Raw genomic sequence first — 21,898 nt, forward strand, 5'->3', positions numbered from 1 at the left:
CCCCATCTTCTTCCATTCTCTTGGAATTTGGGGTGGTGGGGATTTGGGGTTTTGGATTTCAACCATGAGGTCTAGCCTTAGCTGAATCACTGGGCTGTGTTGTTGATGCAACTGGGCTGATAAGTCTTACACTCAATTCAGCCATGCATGGATGGCTAGTTAGATAGGATGCCCATTGGAATGCACATCACATTGAAAGTGACGGTGGAGGAGGAAGATAGCTGCATATTGGTGCACATCTAGAAATGCAATGTGATGTAAAAGGTAAAGGTAAAGGGACCCCTGACCATTAGGTCCAGTCGTGGCCGACTCTGGGGTTGCGGCACTCATCTCACTTTATTGGCCAAGGGAGCCGGCGTACAGCTTCCGGGTCATGTGGCCAGCATGACTAAGCCACTTCTGGCGAACCAGAGCAGCGCACAGAAACACCGTTTACCTTCCTGCAGGAGCGGTACCTATTTATCTACTTTGACATGCTTTCGAACTGCTAGGTTGGCAGGAGCAGGGACCAAGCAACTGGAGCTCACCCTGTCGCGGGGATTCAAACCGCCGATCTTCTGATTGGCAAGTCCTAGGCTCTGTGGTTTAACCCACAGCACCACCCGCGTCCCCCGCAATGTGATGTAGTTGTTTGCTATTTGCAGTGCACGACTTTCAGTGACCCGTTCAGGTGCTCTCTAACTAGTTATACATAACATACATAGACTGAGGCAAAGGTCTGAAAATACTGCAGGACATGAAATCAGCAAGGCAAGGCAAAGAATGGTTACTTGGGCAAAAAGAATATGTTTCCTTCTCATTTACTGCCTCATTGAGAATGAAGGCAATGGGAGGACTTTGCCCCTTTGTGATATTGCCACAAAGCCCAATCTGATTGGTTATATGACACTGTGAGGTCATCACACTCACTACATGATGTCTGATTGGCTTGGATCATGCACTGAAATAGAGAGCATCCCTAAAAATGGCCATGAAACTGTGAATGTAGGCAGTGGGAGGGGAGGGAGATTGCAAAAATCCGCTATGGTGTATGAGGTTTCCTTCCCCTTAGAAGTCCACTTCGCAAGACAGAATATCAAACCTCGTGAAAATTTAGCTCAGCACTATTTTAACTGTTAAATTAGTCAGTGAAATGTCAACCAATTCTAAAATGTCAGATTCACCTGAACTTGGAGAGAGAAATTATATTTCTGAAATCCAAACTTAAATTGCCCCAGCCTTCCCTATAAAAATGTAGCAAGTTAAATAGGAGTGAAACTGTGAGAACACAAGTCCTCTAATAAATGCAAGACGTTTTATTTGAATTATAAAAAGGACGCCATAGACCCACTGTGTTTGTTCTATTAAGATTTAGTGTTCTAAAATACAGGACATACAGCGTTTTCTATGTAGCTGTGATGTCCTGGAACAACAGAAAATACTTTAGAAGAATGCAAAATCCATTAGAAGCAGGAACATTTGGCAACCTGTAGTCTGGGAGTAATCTAGCTAGCTGTTACTCTGTCTTGATTGGAGCTATCACTCACTTGTAGTTCAGCTACCTCCCTGAAGGCCTAAAAGGTAGCTTTGAAACATAGTTTCTCCTTATTCCAGTATTCTTGATAGGCAGCAATAGTAAGATACCAGCTTAAACTGGAAAACTGCTTTATACTAGGCTAGACTATTCATCCATTTATGTATTGCCCACACATATTGGCAGTTGTCCTCTCCAGGAAGCCAGGCAGAGAACTTTTCCATGACCTCTAGTGGAGAAACTAGAGACTGAAACTGGGGCATTCAGCATGTGCTGGGTCACTAGGCTATGGTAGGGTTGCCATACATCCAGAATTTCCCGGACATATCCAGAATACTGCAGTCGGAAGCAGCATCTGGGCAGAAATCGCTAAAATGTCCAGGAAAATCCAGCCATATAGCAACCCTAAGCTATGGTTCCTTTGCAATGACAGTCAAAGCTTGGTTGTCAAACGCAATCTGTTCCGGAAGCCCATTCGGCTTCCGAAATGTTTGACAACTGAGGTTGCAGGAGCTTCCTGTACTCAAGCAGAAGCTGTGTCAGACATTCAGCTTCTGAAAAACGTTAGAAAACCGGAGCATTTACTTCCGGGTTTGCAGCGTTCAGGAGCCGAAATGTTCCAAAACAGAGGCATTTGAGAGTCAAGGTTTGACTGTAACGGATCTGCATTATAGCTGCCAAGTATTCAATGTAGGCATCCTTGCAAGAGGGTAACAATCATAATTATGTTTGTTGCTATTATTATTATTATTATTTAAAAAACCACATCAGGAGATGCCCATTTTAGCTTTGGATAAGAGGAGTGCTCAACATCAACCCTGCTGTGTGTGAATCCCTTGCAAATGACCACAGTGCTTGGAGACAGGCAGGTTGTGTATCTATAGCAGTGACCAGAGAAGGAATGGCTGCTGGGAGGAGCACAGATAGAAGAAATGCCATAGTGCATCTGCAGCAGCACAACTGGATGCCTTCATCTGCCCCAGCTGCAATAAAACATGTCTCTTCTATATCAGTCTCTATGGCTACAGCAAGTGCTGCAACCTTCCAACAGTTTGACCTCACCTCCATAGGCGCAGTCCTCCATTGTCTCCCAAGATAGATGGATGCCCACAAAGAGGGAATGCTCAGCCTCTAAAAAATAGGTAGGAAATCTTCAGCCTTCCAGATGTTGTTGGACTCCAACTCCCAGCAATTCCAGTCAGCATGGCCAATGGGAATTGTAGTACAGCAACATTTAGAGGGCAAGAGGCTCCTAACTCCTACTCTACTGATCTTCCAAAAAGTTGAAGAGACTTGTGAACTGACAATATACATTGCTGCATAGACAGCCTTGCTGCATATAGACAGCTGTAGAAACTAACTTCCCCATTCAGTTTTGGGAACCTGTATTCTGTTCAGCTATAAGTATTTCAGACATGCTGACCTAGCACTGAATCTGATTTATAGGAGAATCTGCAAGATAATTGACACTCTTGTCATAGTTTGTTCAGCAGTCTATAAAGACAACATTCTAAACAGCCTCATCTACTGATCTTGAGGGTCCTATTTGTCAAAATTAAGTGGATACGCTGACTTCCCCTGCCTTTGCAATTGGAGGAACTTCTTAATAGCTTCCTGTATAATAGCTCAGCTAGGGGATTGCAAATTTGTGCTAATACTCAGGGTAAGATTAGAGAGCTGGGAATTGCACAGATCTGACAAGCCACAATATTTATGTGCTGTAATTTCAATGTGCCCACAGGATTTAAAGGACGAAGGTTTGAGTTTGGATAGCCCATTCTTAATATACATCTTTGGAGTATGAGATTAGTCAGTAGTGATGCAATAAACAGAAATAGGCTAGAGTTAGTCATGGAATTAGATCATTGGAAAGCAGCTTTGGAGTTTCTTCATCTCCTTAAACATCACTAAAGCAAGAGATACTACATATTTTTGAGGTGTGTATAAAGAAAGGAAGAGGAAAGGCATCCGTTGTCCCCAAGAGATTTCTGAACACTTTTATCGGAACAACTTGAGGGATACTAAATTTGATATGGAAACTGTGAAACTGAAAGTTCGCAATGCTCAGCCCTGTCGAATTAAAATTAAAAAGTCTTCACCTAGTCCAGAAGACCATATTGCACAGTGTCAGATGAGCCTTCCTGGGAAGGGCATTCCACATGTGTGGTAACACAACTGAGAAGGCCTCTGGTCATCATCTAATTTTGGAATGTGACAGAACTCAGAGGAGCCTCAAATAATCAATGTAATGTCTGTTGAGCGGGTGCAAAGAAAAGTTGGAGCTTGGTTTTGCCTCTCCTGGTAGCTGTCAGTGCATAAGGTCCAAAGACGTCTCTTAATAAGATTTCACTTGTGACTTTTTTTCAGTAGATACGGTAAGTATGGAATAAACCCAGTCACATGGGTGGGGTAAGGTAAAGGTAAAGGGACCCCTGACCATTAGGTCCAGTCATGGCCGACTCTGGGGTTGCGGCACTCATCTCGCTTTATTGGTCGAGGGAGCCGGTGTCCCATGGGTGGGGTATAAGCATGAAGAAGAAGAAGAAGAAGAGGAGGAGGAGGAGGAGGAGGAGGAGGAGGAGTTTGGATTTGATATCCCGCCTTTCACTCCCTTTAAGGAGTCTCAAAGCGGCTAACATTCTCCTTTCCCTTCCTCCCCCACAACAAACACTCTGTGAGGTGAGTGGGGCTGAGAGACTTCAAAGAAGTGTGACTGGCCCAAGGTCACCCAGCAGCTGCATGTGGAGGAGCGGAGACGCGAACCCGGTTCCCCAGATTACATGACTACCGCTCTTAACCACTACACCACACTGAATTAATAATAATAATTCCATTAACATGTGCTGTGTATGTGCCTGACTCTCTGCACCAATGAGAAGGAGAATAATCCCTTTTGAGTTTTCTTCAATACAAACTGGAAAATTTGCGGATTCTTTGTAACTAAGTATCATGCCCCAATCTAGGGCATTTAACAGATTAAGCGGCGACTTTCTGTTTCTTTACATTTCTTATCTTTTTCTCCCCAAATGTATCTCTAGAAGATCATGGTTTTATATGCTGGTTAGTAAACCAAAATTAAGCCAAATTTTCCCAGTTCAGATGTAATAGGAAATGATGAATTCATTAAACAAACCAAGATAAAAGCAGCAAAGCTGGCACACAAGGGGAGGATTAAGGAGAAATCCCATGATTGTTCTTGACTTTGTCATGGCCTATTGGTTTTCTTTGTAGTAGATGGTTGCAATGGAACCTCTTCCTTACCTGGCTAAAGGAAAAGACTGAGCAGTGCCAGCTACAGCCACGTATTCATTTGCATGAAATCTGGGTATCCTGCTCTGATTCGTTAGTGTTCAAAGTCAGCACACAACAATTTAACTGCGACAAGCATGTGAATTACCCAGAGCAGTCTCTGTGATGAGCATACCTTGTTTTGATACTCCCCACCCCCGAAAGCTTTGAACTTAAAGATGATAGAGATATATGCCTTGAATAATCACAACAAATTTTGTAGTCCTTCACATTCATTAACTTCAAAGGAATACAAAATCACAGGAGTCTGTTTTATTTGCAGCATACACTTCAAAATTCAAATTGATTTACAAGTAAAGGAAAAAAAGTAGCAGCAAGAAAAAGGGGAAATAGTTAAAACTTGTAAGCGTTTCATGTAGAGAGCTGGAAGTGAAAATATGCTACAGATTAATCTGTGATCTCTCATTCTCACCTTTCCAATCATGAAAGAGTGTCATGATTTTCAACAGATACATATGCTCCTTTATTTACCGCTAAATCTTACTGAGTTCAAAGACTATCTCCAGGTAAATATGCAAGGGATTAGTTTTCTCCAACTTGATTGTTGTGTTATTTGAAAAATGTGGTATTTCATAGTCCCCTCACAAAGTGCAATGGCCAGGGTGGCCTGTGTGAAGAGACTGGTTGTTAAGCCACTTTGAGAACTGTAGCTCTGGGAGGAGTATAGGGGTCTCCTCACAACTCTCAACATCCTTAACAAACGACCACTCTCAGGATTCTTTGTGAGAAGCCATGACTCCTTTAAAGTGGTATCAGAGTGTTTTAAATGCATGATGTGAATGTGGTCACAGAGGACTTCAAGGCTAACTCCAATCCTGTGATTCTAGACATCCACCTGCTTTAATAGAAATAGCAGGGGGGTTTTTTGGGGGGGAGTTACCTACACCTTTAGACTGGCACCGTAGCCATTCATTTTGTTACTAAACAATTTAAAGAAAGAATGCGTTTTCAGAAATGGAAAACTTCCAGCCAAAAATCATACTGGTGGGAAGTATTCCATGCACATTGATAAATGGAGGCGGGATGGAGCATAAATTAACCGAAGGCTACTGCAAAGTTCCGGATTAATTTTGAAAATTCTCCTACTTAAATTTAAGCTCCAAAAGAGTGTGATGCAGGGCAGATTGATTGTTTTTTAGTGATTCCCTCCCCAGGAGCGGAGGAAGGGGGTGCGGTGGGAGCGGGTCACCCCAGGTGTCACCACTGAGGGAGGTGACAAAATGCCGGGTGGCACTCACTGCTGGGACTGCAGCACGCTCGAGCCATGCATCTCTCCTGGGAGTGACGCAGTGGCGTGGGCACACGCATGCTCTGCAATGCCCAAAACAGTCCGCCCGCCGCCTCCCCCTCAGCTGTAGGGCGGCTGAGTGAGAGGAGGCAGGCAGACTCCTCGGAGGACCCACAGAGAGTCCTGCCCCAGCTCGTCCCGCCCCACTGGCGGCTGGCCCCGCCCTTGGGTGCAGGGCACACGCGCCGCCCCAGGCGCCCGATCAGCTTGCTCCACCGCTGTCCCTGCCCCCTATGTTTTAGCTCTTCCTATTCTATCTGTAAGCCGCCTTGAGTCCCTGACAGATAAAACAGCAGGATATAAATAAATATAATGGTGATGATGTGGAGGATAGTGGGGTAGTCAACCTCCCTTTGACTACCTCTGCAGGAAAGACAAGATGTGGGAGAAATTCATTCCACAGAGTGCTATTATTATTATTATTATTATTATTATTATTATTATTATTATTATTATTTTCCACCTTTTTCCCTGACATGGACTCAGCTTACTGGACTCTTTTCTAGGATCTTTTGCTTTTCTCATATTTTCCCCAAGATATATTCATTCCTTCCAGAATAGTTTCCACCACAATAATTTCATGCCACACCAGTTTTCATTTGGGGAATATACATGCAGTTCTGTTACCTTTTCTACCACAAGGCTTGGGCTTGTCATTGCCTTTTTAAGGTCTATTCAAAGGGCAAACCAAGTGTTACTTGCAGAGGAGAGCAATAACCTGCACAGCATGTGGAAGCTGAAAGAGAGTGTTTAAATTTGTGACTTCTGCCAGGAGGCTTTCATGGTGTTATTTGAATGGTCCTCTTCAAGGAAACCTGGATCAAAGCAAGTTCCCTTGGGGCCAAGGAGAAATATTCCAGGTCGAAATTACTGACCTATGCCATTTTGTCACCTTGAAGCATGAACATTAATAAAAAGAAAGAAAGAAAAAAAGAACAGCACATTTAGAGGTATTTTTCCCCGTTATGAAGAAATGTTTATTTTTCCTCTCCACTTGTCCCAACCTTTACTTATTTGATAAGTATATGCAAATTTAATATTGGCAGACCTCTCTTGCTAGATGGAAAGAGGGAGGGCACACTGGGTTTAGACAAATCTCTACGCCTGAGGCAAAAGTGGAATGCCTGAAACTTGTGGTCATGGCACTTTGTTGTGGGGGGGGGGGGAAATCTCGATGGCTTGGTATTAGACTGGTTTAAAATGGGTAGAGAACTTTATTTAGGCCCAAAAGATGCTCTCAAATTGGATGATGCAGTTATGCTGCCAAAGCTAAGCAGGCTGAGCAGGAATACTTACTGATTTGAGCTTTCTGGAGGTCAAATGGGGCACAAGTGTAATAAACAGAGGACTGTAACCATTGTGGAAGTGAATGGAGGGGGTCAGCGGAGGGTAGGTGCAGTTCTGTGTGCCGATAAAATGCAGGTGATAGGGTGTATTTAGATAGGATTCTTTAGATGATTCACTATCCCGGTTCTGGATTTGTGTAATGGAAGTGTATAGAAAGTAAATAATATAATGGAGTTGCTTTCTAGTCGGCAAGACAATTGTTCAACTCAGAAATTGTCTGTTGCACTTTGCTAGTCATAGAGTTGTGCCTAGTTATGTGAAGGTCTGAGAATGTGCATGGATACAAGGAAGAAGCAAACATTCCTGGTACCAGGTGTGGATCTTCCAAGGTCCCATCCCAAGGCATCGCTGTGTGAGCATGGGGAATTTTTTATTTTTTTTTTATTTTTTGCTAATTACTTCTGTGGGCAGAGTGCAGTCTGTGATAATTAATTCTCCCTAAATATGGTAACAAGCTTCTGTGGGGCTTCACTTTATGGAGAACCAAGCCTCAGGAGATAGCTTGTGGTTTAATTATAAAAAATCACGCGACTCTCTTGGCCTGTGAATAATAATAATGATAATAAAACTTTTCTCTCGCTTGTTTCTGTTGTTTAACACTGGCCATTGTTGGCACAATTGAATGATTGACTCACTAAGTGAAAACAGCAGCACAATATTGAATGAAGGGTGGTGTTGTCATCAACAGTATAGAGGCTTGTGCTTCTCTGTTGCGGTTTCCAGTGTTTCGGGTGTTAATGAATCTTAAGTAAATAGTCAAGCTGTGGCATGGAACTTCATATCTAAGTTAGAAATAATATGCAAACTTACTTAGGTGCAAGTCTTGTTGAATTCAAAAGGAGTTATTTCTTTGCATAAATATGCATAGGTTTGGGCTTCCTGAGGAGGTTGTTTTCTCCTCTGTCCGACTACTAAATTTTGTAGATTTCATTAATCGAGTTGCAGAGGTTTCAAAATAACAACTCTCAGAGAGAGAGAAATGCCTACCCTGCCATGAGAAAAATGTGGTATTTTTGTGCATCAACTTCAAAATGCAGCTCAGACCCTAATCTGGCTTTTCCAAAACAGTTCAGCTCAGTCCAAATCGCTTCAGATGCTGCTCAAATTCAGCTTAAGGTTCCAGGCCAAGTCTGCTTCAGGAAAAACAAAGATTCATTTCACCGTCCCGCTCCCACCCCCACCCCCCATTGATGATTTCAGAATTTTTAAAAATGGGTATTGCTTTTTCCCCTTTTGGGGAGAAGTGAATGAAATTTTCAGGCATAGTGGATAAAGCCAGCCAAATTACAATGAAATAAGTCTTGAGGTTTCTGAACTGGGCACCTTAACAGTTTGATTTTATATACCGTATATAAGAGAAAATGTCTAACATTTTTACAAAGCCATTCCAATAAGTAGAACAGATAACACAGAATTAAATATATTACACAGTTAAAATAATTATTAAAACCAGGTACTCTATCAGATAAGAGTTTGCTCCCCTGAAGAATTTAACTGATATTTCCCCACAAACTTTTCCTCTTCAAATTGTCACTTTTTCAGCAGTGTATTTCATAATTCCTTGTGAAGAAATTCTCAGAGTTAACCAATTTTAACTTTATTGTATAGATAGATATGACATATCCAGCAGAATTCAACCTATCCTTGACTTATGGTGCTTCACCAGGGCTTGCAATATATGTTTTCTGCTTGCAATAACAAAAACCAGCGAGATTGGCAAAGGTCCGGCAGGCAACATAGTGAGAAGCAATGAGGCACATTGATTTCATTTTTCACAAATTGTTCCAGGCTCACAATCAAATCGTGAAAGTAGTATTGCCCATGTTGCGTGGGTACAATATCTACTTTTATATGAACCCAGAAGAGTGGCCACTTAAGCACTGCAAAAAAAGAAAAAGAAACCGCCAGGAAATATATTACCAAAAAGGGGGAAAACTAGAACACAGATTTACCTTAGCTAATTTACGTGCCTAAGTGCAAATTTAGAAATAATTTTATAAATGAGATAGAATTAGAATACATCTCATCATAGTGTGGAAGACTGACCAGGTGCTCACCAATAAAGGGATTTTATTGTGTGCAATAAAATAAATAAAATAATAAAATAAATATAAAATAAAATAAAATAAATTTCAGGCTCCTGCTCTCCATTCTTTTTTCTTTAAAACTGGGCTTCATCTGGCCAGCCCTTCAAATAGAGGATGTTCCTCTGCAAAGTAAGGCATATATTGCCACGCTGTTTAGAGTAAAACAGGGAATATGTCTGTGTGTCTTCAGTGACATTCTTTCTCTGCAAAAAGAAAAGAAAGACGGAAAAGCTGTGATAGTCACATTGTCATTGGCATCTTAAACACTACCAAGTGCTATACAAACTGTGAGATGTGTACCACTGAACATGGGTAACAAAAAGACTTTCTTAAACCAAAGGAATATAAAACAGCAAGATGGGATCTGTGAACATCTTTTAGGTGTTAAGCCTTGTGGCAAGCAACCCTGAAGCACTATCTCCCCAGATCCACACTTCAAAACCTTTCTGGCAGTGAAAGATATCTGCCCTTCTCCCCACATCACTACAGAAAATATATTTGCTGGAGAGGGAACCGTTTTTCAGGAATGCACATTGAAGAGGGAGCCCTTTGAACTCCTTTCCCTGTTCTCCTGATTAAGTCTAGAGGCCATCTTTGCTTCCAGAAAGGTTTAGGGAGATGGAGACTGGCAGATGGAAATTTGCCCTGTACTCCTTACCTTCTGTGTAGCTTCTTTTCTGCACTCCTTCCTCCCACTTAGGGTCCCTGGAAATCCCACTTCACCTGAGACACAAAGTGGCAGACAGGATGTCACGCCGATGCTTTGATTTGTATTTTGAAGTTGAAAGAGGGCGTGAGCCGTTGGCTTCAATTTAGAAAGAGCACAAATGCAGGTTGCGTTTCCTTCATGTTCTTTTATGTCTGTGTTCTTGTAGCCACTGGGGTGCTGAAGTAGCTGAAATGAGAAAAAGGCAACAGCCACAAAATGAAGAAACATCTGCTGTGTCTCAAGCACCTGGAAACCAAAGGCCCAACAACACATGTTGCTTCTGTTGGTGTTGTTGTTGCAGCTGCTCATGGTATGTCATGCAGTCTATTTGATACCATAGCTAGCGCAGGTAAATGTCAACCCAAAGCCATCAGTTGTCAGGCTTAATGTAAAAAGCTGGGGGGGGGGGGCTTTTCTGTGCAGTAAGGTTGTTGCACTATAAACGCTCATTTGATTCTCATTGCTTGCACACAGACTTCAGGTCTTCTCTCAACGTTGTGCTCATGTTGCACATTTTAAAAAAGAAAGTAATTGAACAATGTGATTCCTAAGCCTCTGTGCACACATGCGCACACACAGAGCTCCCTCCTGATAATGCAACCAGAGCGAAGCAAGAAGAGCATTTGTGTGCATTTGCTTTTTGCATATAATTTGACCCTCTCTAAAGTTGTTCTAGGAGAACTGGCTTTCCCCTAACCAATTTTAAAAGATGGGCATTTGAAAAGACTTTCCAAATTTTATATCTATGAAAACTTCCAACTGTAGAAATAAAAAAAAGTAATGTAGCAAATATGTGCAAAAAAGTAGTTTTCTGATTATTTGGGGAAGCAGGGCATGGGGAAGAGAAAATGGATGATGATCTGTGCATTTTGAATTAATGGGAAACATGAACAAAACTGTCTTGTTTATTTCTACCTGATAACCTACAGAATGTATTTATAGTCAGGATGCATTCGAATTCCACTGAGATCCTTCAACTGGCAAAGAGCCGTCATCTTAATGGGGATCAGGCCAGGAAATAGTTGCTGTTCAGCTCTTCCTAAAAGAATCATCAGCTCAGGAAATATGAGACTGAAATTTAGTGTTTATTTTCCTGTTTTTAAAATAACCTCAAATAACCATGTGATCTTTCTAGGCTGGGATAGCCTGCCTAGGATGCCTGTCACAAAAGTGTATATATAAAACTTTTAATATAGCAATATTTATATGCATGTGAACAGCTCAGTGGCATCAACAGGGCTGCAGTTACAATACAGCTATTTACGTACTTGCTTAGATGCTCTGGGTTTCCCATGTGTACACATCTGTCTAGAAATGCCAGTAGCTAAAATTTCATAGCAGGGATACGGACCCTCAGACCCATGAGCCAAATGTCATCCTCTGAGTCTTGGGAATCTCCCCAGACCAAACACTCTCACAAACCACACCCCTCACCAGCCCTGTCTTGCACCCTCCGTGAGTGTTTTTGCTTGGCTGAAATGTGTCCTTGGACTCTGATAACATTGGTTACTTGCTTGTTTGGAGGATGGAGAGAAATGTGTCAACGTGAAGAAACTGGGCTACCAAAGACAAAGTTTGCATTTGTTGCTCTGACCTGGCAATGGCATATCGCCCCAGGAAAGCTACCAGAAGGGAATGTGACCCCTGGGCTAATTAAAAAGGTCCCCTGCCTTGCTGTAGTGTGATGAAGAAACAGACCCCAAGATGGAACAATGGTGCCATTAGGGCAGAACCTTGAGACAGAAATCCAGAACCGTATGAAGTGTGAATCAGGTCAGTCTGCTTAAAAATGCAGACCAAGCAAAATCCCCACACATCCCTGCCTGCACTGTGTGGTTTTATAAGCTTGAAAGAAACCATTATGTACAGAGAAGACTTCCTGCTCCATTATTCTGCCATTTCTCTTCCTAGGGGAAGATGGTTTCCAAATATTTCTGGCCAATGGCACCTATGCCATTCGCCTTTGCAAACCGCTGTCCATATCACCGTTCATGTGTGTGAATTGTGCCTTGAATGTATGGGGAAGCCATCATGTGACCATTTTCTCTCTTTTTTTATAAGATATTTATTAAGATTTTACAATACAAAATGAAAAAGGAAAAAAACCACAAAATAAAAATGATTAAAAAAAAAACACTCCATTTTTCTATTACTTATTTTCCTTAGCTTGTTTCCCGGACCTCCTCATACCTCCCTTTTTTGTATTCCAGTTCAATTTGTTGGCTCAGCAAATCCTTAGCCTCTTTGTTTATCCTAATCTTTGGTCTTAAAATAGTAACATTAGATTTTTCCCTATTAACAACCCATTTTTCATATTCCCTTAAAGCATTACAGCTGGAAACCACTTAATTTCTATCCAACATCATTCTAACATTCATTAATTTTACAATATTTCTGTAGATAGTCTTTAAATTTCTTCCAATCTTCTTCCACCGACTCTTCTCCCTGGTCTCGGATTCTGCCGGTCATTTCTGCCAGTTCCATATAGTCCATCAACTTCATCTGCCATTCTTCCACATGTGACCATTTTCTCTCGTGGCCAAATGCAGTCCTCACACTGGCTACCAACTCACATAATCAACAACAACTACAATTTATTTATACCCCGCCCATCTGGCTGGGTTTCCCCAGCCACTCCGGGCAGCTCCCAAGAGAATATTAAAAACACGATAAAATATCAAACATTAAAAACTTCCCTGATAGTCAGGTAGTTGTTTATTTCTTTGACATCTGATGGGCGGGCACCACTACCAAGAAGGCACTCTGTCTGGTTCCCTGTAACCTCACTTCTCTCAGTGAGGGAACCGCCAGAAGGCCTTCGGCACTGGACCTCAGTGTCCGGGCTGAACAACGGGGGTGGAGACACTCCTTCAGATACACTGGGCCGAGGCCTAGAAGGGCACTTTGATGTCCATGCTATATAGTCATGGACATCAAAGTGCTCTTCCAGGGTCAAGCCAAGTGTTTGTTTGTCTGGGAAAGGGGTGGGAAAATTGGTTGCTATGAAGCTTTCTCCTGATTGCTTTTGCATGCTGGATAAGGAATAAAAAAGACTTTTTAAATATAGGTGAATATATAGGTGAATATATAGGTGAATAATAGCAGTAGCAGCCAGTGTGGTGGGGCAGGAATATGGAGCCACCCTCCCGACAGTGACCTCACCTCAGCTTACCTGGATGCTGGATTTCCACTGGTACCCGTACAGTCCTAGCTTGGCAACATCCTTCCCCACTCTATACCCATCCAGGTAAGCTGCATCCCTCCCGATTTTGGTAGGGCAAATCCACATCTCTGCCTCACCACACACACACTGCCAGTAAATAGTAGGGATAATGCAAGCTCTTCTCTGTGTTACGCAAGTATCACCCATGGCTGTCAGCTAATAGAATTGTATTTTTCTGCTCTTTAAAAGCAAGCTGAATTTATTTACATTATACTTCTCTGGGAACTTTTCTTAGCTTGAAGTCGTTCTCAGATGGTATTTAAAAACAATGTTGCCCTTGGCAAGACTCCAAAACTCCACAGTCCCCATATAGTAGCTTGTGAGTATTTGGGATCTACACATCAGCATTCGTTGCTTACATGCCCCCCAACCCAAGTCTTCAGTGTGTTTGTAAGTTGCAATACTGTCTGTCGTCACAGATTATGTGCTGCTAGTTATACAGTGTTCTTGTGAGAGTTTGGGCAAGCCTGTTACAGCTTGCCTGCTTTAAAAAATAATAACGTTAGAAAGTTAGGATCAAAGTTGTGGTGGAAATGCTATTGCTTGCAATTCTTAGAATTAGATTGGACAAAAGTATGGAAAAAGAATGTAAGGAGAAACAGATTGGATGGCCTAATAACTTTTTCTTCCATCTCTAACATTTGCAGTGGAAGGGTTTTTTAAAAAATTGGTTTTCTTTCAGGAAACAGGGAAAGATACAGCACAGATCTTTGAAGACCAAATGAATCAAATATATGATTCTAAAGGCTACTAAAATTACAGCAGCACATCCAACTCATGCCAAGGGGGGACAATGATGAAGTTGCATCTTAACTCTTTACACGATGACTGCTGTGTCCATATAGAAACTCAAGTTGACTCCTGTGGCCATTTAGCTCCAGCAAAAATAACAGTTGTGAGTTTCATCTTAAATAAGCTCCTTGAATGGTGCAGATGACCATGGAAATGACCATCACCATTTACGCAGAACTTTCAATGTACAGCCTGGTCTGCAAATAAAAAGTCCCTACCTGAAGGGTTTTTAATCTAAAATAGGCACAAGAAGCAACAGGGGAAAGGGAAGATGAAGGCAGAGGAAGAATGTATGACTATTTCAATTACACATACTCTGGCTTAGTCTCCACCTTACTATAACTAAGCAGATGATCCAAAGGCTTTGTGGGAAAGCTGAGCACAGCAGCACTAATGGTGGGGACTGTGGTTGCCATTTTCTCTGCAAATATCCATTTAGTGTGGCATTATCAAATGCAGTTGTAGACCCACTGAAATGAATAACTTTCACCCTTCCCGCCCCCCAGGCCTTAGTTGGATACAATCCATAGTGTCAGTCCAGGGCATTTGCAGGTGGAGCAAAGGCTGTCAAGAGGTGATTCATTGCCAGAACAGCCACATAGGTACCAGTGAAAATGAAAGCAAGCAACACCCCGCTCTGCCCAACCGATTCACTTAAATTATCCCATTTTTCCACCTGCACATGGTGTGGGGACAGAGAATTTAGTGCATTTCCCCTTCCCTCCCAAAGCCTCTTATAAAATCTGCTAAGGTCATTTTGATGCCCATTTTATAAATGAAGAATAAATTCTTTTTCCAGACCATGCAGGCTGCTGTTGGAAGCCAGTCACTTAACGTCCATGCCCAATACTCATCCCCTGGACCACACTGTAATTCCAGTGGATTGACGTGCATGCTTCTGTTCCCGGTAAAGGCTTGGAAGACCTTTGTACCCTTGAGCCGGGACCTTTTTAAAAGCACCAGTCATCCTTAAGGCTGCATCTGTTTGACTGGCACATTTCATGTCAGGTGATGTTTAGTTTTCGCTTTCACTGCAGCCAACATTTGAATCAGAATGAAGATTAAGCCTTTTGTTTGCACAGCAACTGATAGTTAAATACCCACACCTTTGTTCAGTGGATAGTAAATTTATGACATCAATCAAAGCATTAGATATGGCATGAGAACAATTAGCTGTTTAAGAGAGGATGTGCCTCTTCTGTCATTTATGCCTCTTTAATAATAGGCATTAGGCCACGTGGTACCTATTAATACTGCAAGGTTTCTTAGCTGGAAATATAGACCTAAGAGTGGATGTTAAGGAATAAGCAAAAATGTCATTTCGTAGAAAGACAGACATCTCTTCTCATTAACTTTCTTCCTGCTGGTTAAGTAAGTTCACTGATGAATCAAGATTTCATTTGCAGTGAACCTTCACAAAGTAAGGAAAGATTAGTCAGAGCCTCTCTAAATGTAACTAAGTGTGATCTACACATTTTGTTTTGTTTAAAGCATGATACGGTTATCCTAGAGGCTGTGCCATTTCTGGAGGCAGATGGGGGTGCAAGTGGGACTGAATGCTCCTCCTCCTGGTCAGAAAACCTTTTGTCTCTGGAAAGCTAGGGTGCATGAAATAATGGTTGCTTACCTGCTTATTTTCTATGTGCAGGCAAGTTTGGCATAAAACTTCTCTACCCCAGAATTATTCCACATGTTTACTTAATATCTTTTTTTTAAAAAAAAACAAAGAAAAAGACATAGTATTTGACTGGTGGGGCTTGCATTCAATCTGGATACCAAGATCCAAGGAAAGAGAAGAGCCAAGGATACGGACTTCCGGGTTAGCGCTACCGGCAATGGTGGGCTTCCTCTGATCTGGAGGAACTTGCTCCGTGAAAATCAGGGTCTGGACCGCCACGGCAAGGCGGAGACCCATCAAAAACCACAGGCGAGAGAAGCCTGTGTACCTGGGATTCGGCTGGCACCTTTAGCGCCTCCCCTACTCGCAGGGAAACCCGACTATGGGGATCCGGAGCGACGTGGGGTGAGTGGCGCGGTGCTTCGAATCGATTGCTCTTTTCACGGAGTGAAGCCGCATTGCTGTTGTCGGAGAGTGCTGACTTTTTTCCTGTGGACAATTGGACTCTAAACAAGTACCCGTGAGTAGAACGGAAAATTGGATTATTAAACTTCGTAATTTGGCACCGGAGCGGGAAGGTCTAAACAGGAAGTCCGCCTTCCACTTTTGTAAACAGCTTAAAGCAAAGACATCACAAGCTAAAGTCTGGAAAGTCATTTGTAAAGGACTAAATTTCCATAGGTTAAAACTACAAACCCCCCCTTGGAAGCAGGAGAAGAGGGGGGAAATCTTAAATTGTTCAAGCCTTCAGGAGAGGGAGTAAAGAAAGATAAATTTCTATCATCTTGAACCTGGGAACGGGCTGTCAAAGATAGACGTTTGGGGAAAGTTCATTGACTGTGAATAATAATGCATGTTGACAGATAGTTAAATAAGAGAAACATATTGATTCCAATGTTTCCTTTTGCACTAAAAAGGAACAAAGATTTGAAAAACGAAAGCAATTTTGTTGCTGGATCTGCTTGTAAAAGGATGGATACAAATAGAAATTGTTTCCTCTAGAGGGAGCTTTTGAACTGTTGTTGGAGTGGACCTGGGGAACTCTACAGCTGTAGAGATTAGAGAGCGTGAGAAACAGGCTCTGAGCTTAGATAAGAATGTTGACACAGGAAACCTTAGTGTCTGCTTTGTGCAGGACAAGTGCTTTGTTGGAGCAGCTTCATGCGAAGATGGATTTGATGACTACTGCAATTGATAATTTCGGTCAAACAGTGACCACTGATATAGAACCTGCTCAACAACTGACCCAGGATTCTGCCCTGACAGGGCAAGTTGCGGAGAAGACAAAGGAGGAGGTTGTTGTTGAACCTCAAGTAATACAAGTTGAGAGAGATGCGGCCTCGCAGGAGCATAAGCTGGCGTTTCTGAGGACTGAATCTGGAATAAGGTAGACTTGGAGAGACGGAGTCCTGTTGGGACTGGAGATGGCAAGTTGGTCAGATCCTCCTATGCAGGGATGCTCTGAACTTTGGGATTTGGTTTGGGGCCAGGAGGAGATTGGAGTGGTCGAGGCACTCAACTTTGGAGGGGCATTGAAGTATGTTTTGGAATATTTTTTGGATTTTAGTGCTAACCATGGAAAACGGGCTGACCGGCCGAGAAGGGATAAAGACACTCTTAGGTTGTTCCCCCGAGATCTACTCCTCAGAGACAAAGGAAGGAAATTAAGAACAAGACCAGCAGAAGACAAAGTAAAGTGCAGGTACAATTATGAAGAAGATCTGCAGAAGGGACATGGAAAAGAGTTAAGAGCCTCGGACATAAGATCACCAGGTTGATGGACTAGATGGAACAAATAGAAAGGACTGACAGAACCCGAGACCAGGAAGAAGAGACGGTGGATGAAGATGGGCAGAAAGTTTAAAAATTCATTTAGAAAAATATTGCAAAATTAACGACTGTTAGGAAAATCTTGGAATGAAACTATTAGGCTTTAGTAGAAATGTTATAAGGAGTTATGTATAAATAAGTTTTTAAGTTTTAGGGTTTTTTATGGTAAGATAAGACTAAAATAAATTAAGATAACTAAAGGACAGAATACAGTGAAATATGGAAAGGATTTGCTGAGATAATTAATAATTAGAATACAAAAAAGGGAGGTGTGAGGAGGTCGAGGAAATAGGTTAATGAAGATAAGGGTATGGGAATATTGGATTTGTTTTTAAATTTATTTTTTTGTTCTTGTTTTTGATTTTGGTGTATGGTATGTTTGGTACTTTTTATTCTCTTTGTATTGATTTGTATTGTTTAATCTCTTTTTTCTGTGCTTTTCTTTTTTTCCCTCTTTTCTGTAACTTTAAATTCCCAATAAATATCATTTTTTTAAAAAAAAGAGAAGAGCCAAGGATACTTGTCTGCCTTAAGGGACAATGGAAGCTGATACAACTCGCTCCCACAGGAGGCAATGATGGACAACAACTTGGAGGACTTTAATAGAGGAGGTTGTCAATGGCTACTAACCATGATTGCTGGGCTTTGTCTCCACCATCAGAGGCTTAGTGCTTCTGAATACCAGTTGCTTAGAAGGGGAGAGTGTCATCTTGTGCTTAGGTCCTACTTGTGGGTTTCTCACAGGCATCTGGTTGGCCACAGTGAAAACAGAATGCTTAACTAGATGGGCCATTGGCCTGATCCAGAAGGCTCTTCTTATGGAGAATTCCCATCCCACTAAAAAAGGGAGGGAGGGAGAGAATTGCCCAACCTGCCCTCAGTTCCATCAAAAAATAGATAAGAAGGCATCCAGGTAGTGCAGCTGGGATATGGCAGGAACTCAGAGATGTAAAAACATATGCTGAAGTGAGATACCCACAGTGAATTTTTACCTCCCTTATCTCCTTTCCACCAATCCATTTTCCACTCAAGTTCTATCCACAAAACAATGCAAGAAAATGTATGCATGTGGTTGCATAGCCTATGGGACTCTAAGAAAGTTATGATGACCTTTGGTTTTAGCAAATAAAATGTTGACTGACATTCAGAAGAAACCGTGTGAGAATACCCTTGATGATATTTTTAAAATTTTGTTTATTTCAGCTGGCAAATTACTGCATTTGTATTAATATTACATCACTAGTTGTCTAAGAGAGGACTGTAGTCCATTCTTTAAAAATGAAAATAACTTATTTGACTATGCACTTGCCTAGTCCTAAGAATCATTCAAGTCTCTTTTACCAACCTTTGAAGCAGATTGGATCCATATTTTCATATGGATATGTCCTCCAAACCCTCAAATAAGATGACTCTCTCCTGTTAGACTTCTTTAGTTCAGATATTTAGAAATCTGCACCGTATTCAATTTATGCCTGGCATCTAAGACACACCTCATCTTGCTGTCACCTCCATCCACACAAAGCATCAGAGTGAGCATTTTTTTTAAAGAGAAGCAAGAACAACTGGTTCGAATTATGCAGCCTCACAACCTCTTATTCCCTCTAGCCAGAACAGCACTGACCTCCTGCTTGGCTGACCCTTTAGAGATGGTTAAAGCCATCAGTTATATTACAGCTGTAACAACTGCAACTATATAAGCAAGTTTCAATAATGACCTTGGCATCAGAATCTTCAGTCACACCATCTTCATCTCACCTTGGGGATGGGGAACCTGTGGTCTTCCAGATATGTACTAAAATACCCATCATCCCTAATCACTGGCCATGCTGGATGGAGCTGATGGGAATGAGAATCTAACAAAACATCTAGAGAACCACAGCTCCTCATTCTTGCTGTAATGGCTTGGCATACTTTCCTAATGTATTAGGACTAACAAAACTCCTTTTCCTTGGGGATTATAATTTTAGGGGGCAACTGAGGAGCTGAATTTGTGAAATATTTTTAAAGCCACTAATTCAGACCCTCCAAGTGTCCCTATTTTCTGGGGTGTTGCTGATTTAGAGAAGCCGTACCAGTTTCTGATTTGATCCCGGAATGTACCACTTTTCCTTAGGATCTCCCTGTTTTCACGGGAGAAATGTTGGAGGGTATGGAGTTATCTAACCCCTGAGCCATCTGAAGGCAACCTTGTGTAGGGAATGTTGTTGTTTTTTATGTTTAGTGTTTTATTATGTTTTAATATATGTTGGAAGCTGCCCAGAGTGGCTGGGGCAACCCAGTAAAATTATCATAATGGAATGGGACATCCCTATTTTCACCAGAGAAATGTTGGAGGATATACTAATTCCATCAGGTGGCAGAAGAGCCTATTGCAACATGTGCCTTGAAATTTGAAGAACCCTGCATTTTAATAGAACTCTGGGCCCTCCCGTCCCTGAACATGCCCTATACTAATTAAATCACACCACCCATCATGAAACCATACCAAAGCTCAAAAACTTTACTTCTGCCACAGTGTCATAAACGTATGGTGGATAGATTAGTTCAGAAACTGACAGTATTTCCACCATTTTCCCCCAGTAAGTAAACAAACAAAAGTTTTACATTATTTTAATAGAGTGAAGTACAATACAAGGTCTTAGTTCTTCAAAAATTGGCTGTTGACTCCTGACCTTCAAAGTAAAAAGTCAGAGTTGGGCATGGAAGTGTAAGGCCCAGAATGGCAGCAAGCCAGCACTGGAACCAGGTGAACTCAGCAAGCCTTCAGGCTGCTCACTAAAGTACTCAGAGTCAGCAAAAGTCACTGTTGGCAAGAAACCTCTTCTTTCTGGTTTTGTAATTTGCCTCGATAGTCTGAAAGCTCTTGCTTCTGACCTTATTACACAAATATTTCTTTTTATTAAAAGGAACATTTTTTCCTTGTATGGGTTTAACAGCTAACTTGGAGTTATAAAAAAAAGACACAGCATCCATGCTTTTGTCATTATTTTTACAGTGAATTTGTGAGGTGTCTGACAGCTATACATGTATTTTGGTAAAGACCTACAGAGAGAGAGAGAGATTAAGCGTCTTGTTCTCCATTCCACACTAGGAGCCAGATTTCTCTCCTGTTATTTAAATGTAGCTATCACTATAAAATTTGAGGCTGTCAGATTATTTATAAAGATGGCTGACTATATTATCACACATAGCTGTGGAGATTTTCCGAGTGGAAAGCAGTTTGAAACAGGGATTGATCTTCATTGGTCTATATACTCTCGGTCTCATCCCACTTCTGCCCCTGATGACCAGTTTTTGAAGAAGAGGGGGGAAAGAACTCTGTGAAATGTATTTGACCAGAGGCAGCTGGGGGGCAGGATCCGTTGGAGGAAATGCTTCTCTTCAAGCAGTTTTTAACTCCCTTAAGAGCTATTGCCTTACTTCAGCCATACTTGGATGGAAGAAATTACTGAGCTTCACACTAAAAAAAAAAACCTCAGCAGCAGGCCTACACAACTTGCGACCCATCAAGCTGAATGAAACCCACCAGTCACATATGGCAACCCACCAGGGGTTCGTTTCTACGTCCTGCTGGGTCTAGCCTACCCAGGGCTTTGGTAGGTAGCATCATCTGTTCATGTCTCATTGAGTAAATCTTCAGTAAGTAGCAAAGCAGGTTCATTAATCTGAACATTTCCAGTTTGTCTATTTGAATGCAAATAACTTCTTCGTACACTGTTTTGTGAGGCCCTGGGAGTCTGCTTTGTGTTCCTTAATAGCCAAGTGATTCTGATCTTTAAGCAAGGGGTTGGTTTGAAGCTTGGTAGTTCTGCTCTCTGCTACATAAATATTTTGCATTGATTCATCCTCCAGCACTGAATTATTGACCTTATCAGTTGCATTTACAATCAAGGGAGTAAATTTTTCAGGAGCCTGCAGCCTGGAGGAGTTGCTTATTCTTTCCCAAGTTCTAGCACTTGTGCCTCCCTGACAATGTCTTAAATCCTTTCCCTGGGAGGAGGACACCAGCTTTTGAGGATTTTAGAACAGCCACCTGGCCAACTGCAGAGATCATAGCGGTAGAACAGCCTCCACCAACCTAGTGTCCTCCAGCCAGTACAGGGCGTAGATTTGCATATAATTTGCATTGATTTATATAATTATTTTTAAATATGCCTATGCATTAGCTAATGTGAATTATAT

The 21,898-nt window shown here is 41.8% G+C and overlaps 1 protein-coding gene across 6 annotated transcripts in view; it reads left to right on the top strand.

Annotated features, from left to right (window-relative positions):
• RGS17 (regulator of G protein signaling 17) overlaps positions 1–21,898 on the top strand; it is a 64,025-nt gene that overhangs the window by 27,034 nt on the left and 15,093 nt on the right. For 2 of the 6 annotated variants that reach the window (XM_082215358.1, XM_082215359.1), the window contains exon 2: positions 10,420–10,563. The exons of 3 other annotated variants lie outside the window; for them this stretch is intronic. In XM_082215358.1, coding sequence (XP_082071484.1) covers positions 10,445–10,563 — 119 coding nt within the window. In that variant the 5' untranslated portion in view covers positions 10,420–10,444. Of the gene's footprint in view, positions 1–10,419; positions 10,564–21,898 lie in introns of those variants that run through there. One more of the 6 variants, XM_082215360.1, reaches the window with a different exon arrangement.

The sequence above is a fragment of the Podarcis vaucheri genome (genome assembly GCF_965113315.1).
Source record: "Podarcis vaucheri genome assembly, chromosome: 3".
NCBI classification, from domain to species: domain Eukaryota; kingdom Metazoa; phylum Chordata; class Lepidosauria; order Squamata; family Lacertidae; genus Podarcis; species Podarcis vaucheri.